The sequence below is a fragment of the Podarcis pityusensis genome (assembly GCF_964106645.2).
Source record: "Podarcis pityusensis genome assembly, chromosome: 12".
In the NCBI taxonomy this organism is placed as follows: Eukaryota; Metazoa; Chordata; class Lepidosauria; order Squamata; family Lacertidae; genus Podarcis; species Podarcis pityusensis.
The window spans coordinates 49983257-49995432 of NC_138037.1; the positions used below are offsets into that span (position 1 = coordinate 49983257).

General features: G+C 41.2%; 1 protein-coding gene across 2 annotated transcripts; it reads left to right on the forward strand.

Annotated features, from left to right (window-relative positions):
- The first annotated feature begins 308 nt into the window (after nt 1–308).
- Nucleotides 309–6631, forward strand: CCR4 (C-C motif chemokine receptor 4). 2 transcript variants are annotated; one of them, XR_013978299.1, is made up of 3 exons: nt 309–420; nt 2708–4469; nt 4539–6631. XR_013978299.1 is itself a non-coding variant. In XM_080975334.1 (2 exons), the coding sequence occupies exon 2, from the start codon at nt 2722–2724 to the stop codon at nt 3796–3798; it is 1077 nt and encodes a 358-aa protein (XP_080831460.1). In that variant the 5' UTR covers nt 309–420; nt 2708–2721; the 3' UTR covers nt 3799–4507. The 2 variants fall into 2 exon arrangements, 1 of the variants encoding a protein (XP_080831460.1); XM_080975334.1 differs by lacking the exon at nt 4539–6631 and having other exon boundaries at nt 2708–4507.
- Nucleotides 6632–12176: the final 5545 nt, after the last annotated feature.

Sequence of the window (12176 nt, forward strand, 5' to 3'; positions counted from 1 at the left end):
TATGGTGAAGGCTGTGAACTATAAGGCATTTTCATTTGTTCAATTCAACTATTTCTGAATATATGCTATAAGAAAATGTTAGGCAACAGGACTCATGGCAAAGGTGCAACCTATTGAACCCCTGTTTTCATTCCACCTCCTGCCAATTTCAGAAAAGCAGTGCCTCCGCAGTGCTAAAGGGCTTGAAGAAGCAGGCTCAGAGGTGGGCAGTGATGCTTGCTATGACGACTAATTTTAAAAGGTCAGATTATAATTTAATCTTCACAAGAACCAGAAGCAATTACGTGGATCATTCCATGCCACTACACTTCCTCATTCGCTGACTTCTGTTTATCTCACGAAGTACACCACTTCCTTAGAGAACAGAAGGTACATCACCCTCAGGCAAGACACTTCTCAGCATCTAAGAAAGGCAAAAAGGTATGTGTAAAATACACCTCATATGTACTTTGACCATTGCTGTCATAAGATGATTGCACAATTTTTATGCTGCTGCATTACTTAATTACTTAAAATTATACACATAATTGTATATAATAATGTGTGATGGAGCAAGGGAAGCTTGCAAATGTAAATATACTTACAGCAAGGGATATTTATGCTGTAATTGTGTTAACTGAAATGTATGTAAATGGATTTTTATTTTTTGTTTGCGGCCTGATCCTATTCATGTTCCTTTGGAAATATGGGGGTTTTCAGTGCCATCCAATGCACGTCAACAGAGAAGTAAGTCCTACTGAGATCAGTCAGACTTATATCTCCAGGTAGGCATGTCAAGGAATACAGCTAGGGATAGCATATAAATTTGATTCGGGATACGTTTAAAGTCAAATCTGCCAAATCTGCGCTTTCCAAACAAATACATCAACTGAAAGAAGAGCTATCCCTCGAAAGTCACACTTATCTGAATTTTACAATGCAGTTTTCGGAGCAAACAAGGTTTACAAAAATGCCTATATGTGGGGCAGGTGTGTATAAAAATGTGTTAGATTAGCAAAAACTGCTTGCAAAAATGTGCACATGAGTCAAAACTGCATATAAAAATGTTTATTAGGAGAAATTCAAACCCATAAATGGGTGAATTTTCATGGCCATTTTTTTAAAAAAAGCTATGGTGATTGATTTAAAATGTAGAGAAATGAGAAACTGAGAGTACTAAAAGTGGCAGATCTTTCTATCCCTAATTGCAGCCTTATTCATATGTAAGTGTGCACAGGGTAAGTGGACAAAACCTGAGAATTACATCTATTTCAGATACACAGTTCAGCATAGCAAAGCTCCTTTACAGAGCCACTTCCTCGAGGTTAACAACTACTTAATTTCTATGTACATTGGTCCTCTTTGTTCATAAAATAAAAGTGTGCATGCAAGGTAAAAGACAGTTAAGTCTACTCACTTGATAAGTGGGTGGTTTGTGAGTATCCACACAAAAAAAGCCTTTGGAAAAATCTGCACATGGTAGCCATAACCTCTGATGAACCATTTGTACTCACCTGGTCATGAGCATAAACTGTCATGCATAGCAGTTGATTTTTAGCTTCTGGAAAAAACAGCGTTTTCCAAACACCCACGAACCCTGCATTTGGCAGTGGATGCACATGACGTCCTTTTCACAAGGAGGGGATTATTAGGCACAGATTTCCCCCATGCAGCGAGTAGACAGCTTCTGCTTCTGGTTTCTGAACTGCACTTGTGGTAGCAGGTTGACATGCTTATAATATTAGTATGTGACAATGTTGATTTCCGCGCCATTAAAAGTTTTGATCTGTAGAGTCCTGCATGTCAACCTTCTGCTACAGGCTCTGGAGAAATCCTTTATCTGACCCGTTGACATCCTTACCATATGGTAATATGAAGAGGTCACTGCTGAGACCATGCCCTTACTGGTTTCATTGGCTATCTCCGTCTGTTCTTAGCTTTATCTCTTTATTTCATAGAATGGATATACTGCTGGGTGGTAAAAACTGTGAGTACAGCAAGGTGAATTAATGACAGACATCAGACTGTTTCTCTGTCCGGCAGAACCTTCAAAACAAAATTGCGAGCCCTGAAATAAGCTCCAAGTAGGAGCAGTTAGAAGCAGTCTGTGTGGGTTAGCCATTGCATATGCTCTATCTCTCAGTAAGATTTAGCACTAGAAATAGTTATGCTCTAGATATTTATGAAAGAGGTGAAAAGTTCCTGAGAATAATTGCCAAACCTATAAAGCAACAAGAAGCATAAGATTAAGAAAGATAAGCTAAAAGTTTCTTAGCCCTTCTTTGGTCAAAAATTGGCCATTGCGCAAAGAGACATTTATCTATTGCCAAGTTTCTATTGTTTTATTTAAAAGAAATATTTAAAAAAATCTAAATTCTTTTTTAGAAATCCTTAAGAATCCCTGGCAATCAGCTCTCTTTGGAGCTGTAGGCTTCTCACTCCTGCATTCTCATTCTGTTTTTTAAATCTTTGCTCAAAATAATCATTAATAGTGCAATCTTTAGAAGTTTATACAGAAGTAAATTCCACTTTCTATGGGATTACCTCTTAGATAGGTGTGCACAGAATTGCAATTTATGGCTGTAGCCATAACCCCATTTATCTAGCAGTAAGCCCCATTGCATTCGATAAGGTTATATTTCTGAACAGACAAGGATTGTACTGTATGTTACCCTGGGTAGGGGGGCAAAAACCTTTCAATTTTGACTCACTTCATCCTTCTATTTAGGTTCCAAAAAGAAAATGACCTCTACTGACAAAGCATTGGCTGCCACAGGGTGGGACGCATCATTTTCCACCTATTATAGCTACGAGGATGATCCTGAACCATGCAGCAAAGATGAAGTGAGGCATTTTGAGTCCTGGTTCCTTCCCACGTTTTTCTCACTCGTGTTCCTGCTTGGCTTGGCGGGGAACGCCCTCGTTGTCTTGGTCCTGTTCAAATACAAGAGGCTGAGAAGCATGACGGACATCTACCTGCTCAACCTTGCCATCTCTGACCTCCTTTTCGTCCTTGCTCTTCCCTTCTGGTCGTATTACGTGGCCGACAAGTGGGTGTTTGGAGACGGCTTGTGTAAATTTGTCTCTTGGGTGTACAAGATTGGATTTTTCAGCGGGATCTTCTTCATCATGCTCATGAGCATCGACCGGTATCTCGCCGTCGTTCACGTCGTGTTTGCCTTGAAAGCAAGAACCGTCAGCTACGGCAGCCTTGCCAGTGTTGTTGTGTGGCTAGTGGCCGTCACGGCGTCTGTCCCAGAGCTGATATTTAGCAAGTCTGTTAGCTACTATAACTACACCATGTGCAGGGCAGAATATCCCAGGAACGACACAACTTGGAACCTTTTCACCTCCTTGGAGATCAACATTTTAGGCCTTCTGATGCCATTCATTGTCATGTTATTTTGCTACACAAGGATAGTCATGACCTTGCTCCACTGCAGAAATGAAAAGAAGAAGAAGGCTGTAAAGATGATCTTTGCTGTTATGATTGTGTTTTTTGTGTTTTGGACCCCTTATAGCATTGTACAATTCCTACAATGTTTGGCTGAAGTGGGCATTTTAGAAGGCTGCCTGACCAGCAAAAACTTGGACTACGCAGCTCAGGTGACTCAAACTCTAGCATTTTTCCATTGCTGTCTCAATCCTGTTATCTACTTCTTCATGGGACAGAAGTTCAAGAAGTACATCAGACTGTTCTTTAAGAAGTGTGTCTTCTCGAAAATATTTTGCAAATCTTGTGGACGCCCCGATACATTCACCTCCGAGTCATCAGGCTCAATCTACACTCAGTCCACAAGTGACGAAGAGCCCCTCTGAAAAGCCTGAGGTGGTCTCGTGTGAGATCAGGCCAAAATGTGATGCTATCTCAGGTATCAGAACAATTGTGAGTTTGTTTTGCCGGAAACCAGAGGATGTGTGTTGACAAATAAGCACAGCCTAATCGTAAAGCTTTGGACATGGAAAAGAAAAAGGAGGAAGCCATCTTGGGAACAAGAATTCTCATTTTACTCCATTTCAGTTCTGCAGTCAACTTAAGCACCTGAGCATTAGGGATAGGCAAATTTCTCAATATCTGTTTATTGTTTTTCCTATCTTAAGTCTACTTCTCCAGGTTTCCACAATGTTCTGAGAAACGCCTTAGAAGAAAGTACTCATGAAAATTAATCAGGATTTTGGCATGAATTTTCCCCAGTACCCAATTATTGAATTCAATTTTTATACACATACTCAGCTGGGGGACCGTGTTGCAAAATTAAGAAAAGGGCAAATTTCAAGAGATGGTGGTGTTTCAGTTGACATATTGTTTCGTAAAATACAAATTCTTCAAACTCACCTTTAAATGCAAACTGAATCAAATTTCTATGCCATCACTCTTCATCATCTTATGAGTTTCTTTTCAAGTCATCACATGAGATCTACTTCCCAAGTCCTTTTTGGGCTTCCACCCACCTCCTTTCAGTGAGAGGATCGCTTTAAACCACCTCATAGTTTATTCTTTTTATAAAAAACACACACCACCTGTTAGAGTCATTGTACATCTCAGAATTGCCTTAGAGTTTAACATGACTCTAACAGGTGGTGGTTTTTATTATTATTATGTTATTAGCTATAATACTTCTAAATGTGATCTGAACTGCTCTGTATCTTAGGTCTGGCTATATAATCTAAAGTTATTTTATTTGCCCATGTTGACTGCCCAAAATATGAACTATATTCTTTTGCATAGGTATGTGATTAAATGCAAGTCTGTGGGAACATAGGACTCACTAGGTATTGCCGCTGTTTCCAGGTTAGACTGTCTCCCTCTTAATATAGGGCCATCTACTTGATGTACTCCCCTGTTGTCCCTGACCTGTCCCCCTTGGTGTGGGTGGGTGTGTTGGCCATTTTGGACTTTTATTGAAGTTATTTCATTTAAAAGAAATAAAGTGCTACAGAGAAAAAAGAAGGAAAAGTGAGAGGGAAAACAACAACAACAACAAAGATACATATAAAAGTGAAAATATAAGCTCTCTCTCTCTCTCAGAGATATTCCCATACATTCTTGTATAAATTGGTATAGTGTTATTGTCCTAGTGCTTATGTAAATGTTAAGAGCCTACTACATTTTGTATAAGCTCATTCCAAATATCCATTCATGAATTGTAAGTGATGTCAATTTGTCAGTTCATTGACTGAAGGGTATCATACCTTTATTTCCCCCCCAAATCCTCAATATCAATCTCTTGGCCACCATTAGAGCATGGAAAATCCATTTCTGTTGTCCCGTTGATAATTTCCACACTGCAGGTATATACTGTATTTTTCTGTGTATAAGATGCTCCCATGTATAAGACGCCCCCTATTTTGGGGGACTTGCCAAAGCCAACAGCAGCCGGCAGCTTCATGCCCAATTGACACAGCGGCAGCCAATCCACAGCAGCCCTTGCCGCAGCAACCAATCACCCACCAAATCGCCACTGACAAGCTCCTGCTCACGGCTGCAACCAATCACCAGTCCACCCTATGCACTATCCATGTATAAGATGACCCCTGTTTTTAAACATTATTTTAGAGTAAAAAAACCCTCATCTTATACATGGAAAAATACGATAGTTCAATAAGATATTCTCCGACAAAGATTTAACTTTTTCTGCATAGTCATAGTTACACAGTCCAACACTTTCTTCCAAAATGTAAGCATAGAACACTGTATGAACATATGTTTCAAAGAGGCATCATCCTTGCCAATGATTAGGAAACCCTCCACTTAAAGGGGACAAGGTCTGGGATAACACTGGAATGGGGATGATGTCATGTGGACACCCCTATATTAATGAGGAGATAGGCCAGTGGAAATCCACATTTTGCTCTGGTGTGGACAAGTCCATAGAAATAACCTTAGAACTGGTACAAGATCCTCTCTCTATGGACGCAGTTTGGCTCCCCACACAAAGACTTTCTTGCATGCATAGTTGATCTTTCTCTTCCTCCACCACCACCCAGATTGCCTCTTCAGAAACCAAAATAAGAAATGTTGATTGTTTGTGTTCACTTAAAAACAAATACTATTAATAAACAGCTAAACATATTTAGTGATTTCCTCATAGCCAGCATTCCTGTCGTTCAACAGAAATGTTTATTTTAACCTATGAACTGATAACACAAGAAAAGTATAAGTTGAATGAACATCTATTCACAAACGTTTCTGCTTCTGCCTACTTATAATTGCCATCTTTCTTAAGTAAACGCCTTGAAAAAGTTAGATTTATGGATGAATTTGTCCAGACTTTGTGCAAGAATAATGGGAAATGAATTACAAACACCTTGAACTAAGTAACTGGCATAGTTTTTTGTTTTGTGAGAAGGAAGGGCATTGGATGAGTGGAATGAGAGCAATTGATGTTGATGAAAAGCTGGGGCTAAGGAGGTATGAGCCTAGCTGAACTCTTGTATAAGAAACCCCTGTGAGCCCCATGTAGGATGTGGGGGGAACTTTTGGTCTTCCAGATGTTGTTAGCAACATCTGGAGGGCCAACAGTTCTAACATCTGGTGTAAAAATAAGCTACAAGTTTAAGCTTTTTAAAAAACAAAATTATAAATAACTGATTGTACTAAAACTTTAAACTAAATTGTACTGACTTTCAACTAACTTGTACAAAAAATAAAGAACACTGACTGCAACTTCTCTCTCTTTTAAATTTTTTATTCAAAATTAAAACAAAACATATTATCCAAAAACATATCATCCTTATTTCCCCCCCCCCCCATTTTCCCTTCCCCCCCCCCAACCCTCCCACACAAAACCCACCCAACCCACCCCCCGGCTTCCCTCAGTTCCAGTCTTTGGTTTCTCTGAGAATGCTGTTTTCTGCATGTTACAAAGTTGTATAGATCCTCAAACTATTTAGGTGATTATTATCAATAAAAAGTTTGTGAATGTTTATTCAAAGCCAGCCAAGGAGTCCAGTTCACTTTGCTGCGTCTTCAAATACTTTGTAAAGGGTTCCCATTCATCTTTAAAGTCACAGTTATCCCTGTCCCTTAGCTTGTATGTCAGTTTGGCCAGTTCTGCATAGTCCATCAATTTTTCTTGCCATGATTCTTTATGCAACTTCTCATACATAGACATCCTTAAGAAGTGTGCATGCACACGAAAGCTTATACCAACAACCAACTTAGTCGGGCTCTAAGGTGCGACTGGACATTAAAAAAAAAAAAAATTAAATATATTTTGACTGCGTCAGACCAACAATGCTATCTACCTGAATCTATAGGCATCTTATGTTTACCTTCTTTGCTTTCTCCTAACCCTAATGTTTGTAGCTTCTTGATGGGTATAACATTCAATACCCTTGGACGTGGGTGGCGCTGTGGTCTTAACAACTGAGCCTTTTGGGCTTGCCAATCAGAAGGTCAGCGGTTCGAATCTAGTCAAAGGCGACTATGGGATTGTGGTGCTCATCTTGCTTTTTAGGCCAAGGGAGCCAGTGTTTGTTCACACAACTTTCCAGGTCATATGGCCAAGCATAACTAAACCACTTCTTGTGCAACAGAGGACCATGATGGAAACCAGAGCACATGGAAACACCTTTTACCATCCTGTGGCAGCGGTACCTATTTATCTACTTGCACTGGTGTACTTTTGAACTGCTAGGTTGGCAGGAGCTGGAACAGAGCAATGGGAGCTCACCCCATCACTGGGATTCAAACCTTCTGATCAGCAAGCCTAAGAGGCTCAGTGGTTTAGACCACAGTGCCACCCGCATACTAGTTATATTAGCACCATGCGATGCAAAGGAAAATCAGTTAAGGAAATAAATATGAAGGGCTATGATAGTTGTGCTATCCCATGTATTAAATCTTTTAAACAAGGGTATCTGTCGTGGACTGGGCAGAGGAGGAGGAATGGTGGAGACCACTTCCCCATCCTGACCCTTCCAGGGAAGAGGAAGAGGAAGACAGTATAGATTTACAACAGGGGTTTGTGGGAAGTCACAGCTCAGATGAGGGCGAAAGTTGGGAAAACATGGGAGAGCGGGAGCAGCAGCTGGCTGACACGTCATTCCAGACCCACCCTTTCCCAGAACCCAGCGAGCCTTAAAAGTAGGAGAGCAAAGAGCTCGAAGACAGAGGGCAGTTAGTGACACCCGTAGAGGAGGTGATAAGAATGATGAATGAGGAAGTGGGAGAGACAGTGGGTGGAAATTCACTCAGGACAACAATCCAAGAGGCTGGGTTCTATAGTCTCTCTCTGTGAGTCTGAAATAAGAAAAAACGGTAAGGAACTTTCCCTTGTCTTTATACTTTCCTGGGCAACCAGCCGGGAACAGCCGACAGCATCCTGACAGTATCTCAACCGACATCACTTGTGGTCTTACCAATGTAAGATAGACAGAGCTAGGCACAACAAACATTATTCGAGAAATACATCAGCATAATTATACTAACAACCAGTGGCATTTATTTGGTTTCTTCGAGAGCAGGCAACGCCTTGCTAGTGAAAGACGTGTTTTGAGTCAGAGAAGCAACAGCCATCAAACATTTACTGTAAAAGCGGGCTGGCTGAGTAATTCAGGTTACACTTTAGGAAGGAGGGGAGGTTGTCTGGTTTGTCTAGACTAGTGGAAGGGAGAAGGAATGACTTCTCTAGTGGGGCATCCCCTTCTGGGACAGCGTTTCAATCTTGCTGGAATGTTGGGTTTATAATCTAAGCATTTTGTATGTTATACCATCTGGAGTTTATTTTCATCAGGCAGGCATAGGCAAACTCTGGCCCTCCAGATGTTTGGGACTACAATTCCCATCATCCTTGACCACTGGTCCTGTTAGCTAGGGATGGTGGGAATTGTAGTCCTAAACATCTGGAGGGCCAGAGTTTGCCTATGCCTGATTTTCATTATTTGAAATTTGGATACAGATGGGCTAGAAAGCTAAATTAAAACTATGTACTTTCAGTTGCCATGAATCAACGTGTACTGGTATTCAGTAAAACTTCATTGTAATGTTTGTGTACTGGGGAAAGTCAATGAACGCTATTCAGAGCTTGTTTATTTAAAATAACACATAGGGCCAGTTTTGCTGTAGGATTTGCTGTATGCTCATATCATTAACAACGATAAACAGATATTGGCAACACTAAAGTAGCTTTCAGAGAAACCTTCCTGTTACTGAATTAACATACAGCTATTTTGGGGGGAAGCAACATTTTGTACCTTACCATCAAATCATTTCCATGGTGGTGTCAGGAGTAGGATTCCTTGTACATGTCTCATGAACCTAGTAGACACAAGGTTTTTAATGACTAGTTCTTGGGCAAAGTTCTTGAGTGCGTGGTCATAGGTCAGCTCCAGTCTTTCTTGGATGAAACTGATTTTCTAGATCCATTTCATGCTTTAGGCTTGGCTTTGACATGGAAACTACCTATATGGTGGCCTTGAGAGAGACAGGAGATGTGTGTCCCTATTAACTTTCCTTGTTCTCCCAATGGCTTCCAATACCATTGACCATTGTATTCTTCTGGAGTAGCTGTCCAAGTTGGGCGCTGACAGTACAGCTTAGCCATAGTTCCAGTCCAACTTGGATGATCGTCTTCAGAGGAACTGTGCCTAAGGAGTGTTATTCGGCCCTCAAGAGCCTTCAGTAAGGGGTGCCCCAGTGTTTTATTTTATCTCCCATGGAGTGGAGTTGTTGTTGTTGTTGTTAACAAATGTCAGCATTGTTTTTATTCCAACCAAACATATCAGCTTTGCCTCCAATAGCTTCGACAACCATTTCTCCATACTGAACAACAATAAATCTTTCCATCTTTGTCCACAGAATAGTCTCTCTGTCATGATCATATTTCGAGACACTATTCCATAGTTCTTTTCTTGTTATGCATTCATTAATTTGCCCTAGTTCCGTATCTTCTGATCCCATTTCCTGTTGTATTTGCCGTGGCTTTCCATCTTGATTTTGTGGGGGAAATCCCTACCATTTACGCTTCTTCCATTCTTTTTTCCTGAGAAAAGCGCCAGAGGTTTGATAACTTTCCCCTCTAAATTCACTCCAGATTGTACACAGAGTCCTTTCTCTCTCAACTCGATCTCTGCCAGCTCAGGATGCCACATCATCGCTCCATCAATGGCTTCATTCCACTCCTCCCACATCACAAGCCAATTTCTCTAATACTCCACCCTATCCAATTTACTTCCACACCTCCTCTCACCAACCTGCTTCTAACTGTGTCCCTCTCACTATGTTGCTCTCCAACAGTCTCTCCCGGACAGTTAACTGTCCAACTGGTAGGAACCTCCAGGCTATCAGATTTAAATTTGCCTGATCCAAGCCCCGCCTATTAAATCTCAAAGCAGTCCTGCTCTCTCTTTCTCTTCCAGAACCTGCCACATAAACAGGCCTGTAACTGTTGTATCTATACAGGTAGATCTCATCTTATGCTAGCATTTGGTTCCTGGCTATAGGCATAATTGTGGAAAGCTTGGACGACACTTGGAAAGGTCCCACGTGACACCCCCCCCCCACACCTGTCCAAAGCTAGTGCTTAGCGGGCTTTGCCCCCCCCCCCCCATGCAAGGTGGAGAGCTTTTAAAGGCCCTTGCTTTGCTTGCCAGGCTCTGGGAACATCGCACAAGGGTTTCTCACAAGATCTCAGACAGTCCTTCTTGTGGGTTTTCCCTGCTTTCTCGCCCCTTTTTAAATTTTCCTGCAATCCACATAAAGCTGTGATCACGTGTGTAAAACCGGCGTAAAATGAAATCTACCTGGGCTTTTTTCTTTGCAGTTGGAACTTGCTGGAACTCAGTTCCAGCACCTCTCAGGTGGGCGCCACTGGCATTAGAGAACAAGGGAGGTGTTCACGGTGAGTTCTGGCACCTTTTTCTAGAAAAATAGCACTGAAGTTACTAATGTCCCTCTATCCCACTGATTTCTTCTTTTCTGCAGTTCCACAAAGAAGCTAATGGTGCAACACAGAATGGTTGTACATGAAACTCTTTGTAGCCAGATTATTATTATTTTTAAAAGGTACCACATGGGAGTATTTATGGCATCTACTGCTCCACTGCTGAGGTCTACTCTAATGCTGACAAAGAGAATGGATTTCTAGCTCTGTGTAGCAAATTTGCCTTCAGACAAATAAGGTTATTCTAGGGTTATTGTGAACCCACCCAGCTTCACTGAAAATGGAACTTTTCCCTGTGCAATATTCAAATACAGGGGTGGGGATGCACGCATGAGTTGGCAGCCTCACAAGTTTGTCTACAGCTGCTACAATAACCGAGGAACCTGATTAGGGCTTGCAATCCTACTCCCCACTTATCTAGGAGTAAACCACACTGAATTAAATAGGATTTACTTCTGAGTAGAAAGGGTTAGGTTCACACTGTTATGTCTCTAGTTTAGCTTGGAAAGACCATGCAGGCAATATTCTAGCCAGTTGCTCGGTTCATTAAAAGTGATTCTGTCCTTCAGGATTCTAGACACACAGTGAGAATCAAAGGCAGCAATGATGCTCAGTTTTCCTTCCATTGTATATCCAGGAAAGAGGGAGGAAAAAAAGACTTCTGTAGTTGCTTCCTTTGTCAATTACAGCAGTTGTCTAGAGTTGTCTACCTGGTGGGGAAGGTGCATGTGCATTCTTACCTGATTTAAGCGACTGCTTTTCTGGAACATGGTATGTCCATCTCTGTTATTGGAAAATAAACTCTGCATAGTAAGGAATAATAGAAATGGCTTTAGGCTTCTTAAAAGTGCAGTGGGTCATTCCCCATGTCCTCACTTTACGCAGCCTGGCTCTAATAGATAGATAGATAGATAGATAAATAGATAGATAGAGATATAAAGATATATAGATATACAGTGGTACCTCGGGTTACATACGCTTCAGGTTACATACGCTTCAGGTTACAGACTCTGCTAACCCAGAAATAGTGCTTCAGGTTAAGAACTTTGTTTCAGGATGAGAACAGAAATTGTGCTCCGGCGGTGCGGCGGCAGCAGGAGGTCCCATTAGCTAAAGTGGTGCTTCAGGTTAAGAACAGTTTCAGGTTAAGAACGGACCTCCAGAACGAATTAAGTTCTTAACCCAAGGTACCACTGTATAGATAAATATATAAAAACCCACAGCATTATTACTATGGGGTGGTTGGAAATCATTCTGTTGAAAGCCACCACAATTTATGTTGCCATTTTGGATAAATTCAAACCAGAAGAC

Bases quoted from the DNA above. Each gene is read 5' to 3' on its own strand.
- CCR4 (XM_080975334.1), top strand. From the start codon at position 2,722: ATGACCTCTACTGACAAAGCATTGGCTGCCACAGGGTGGGACGCATCA.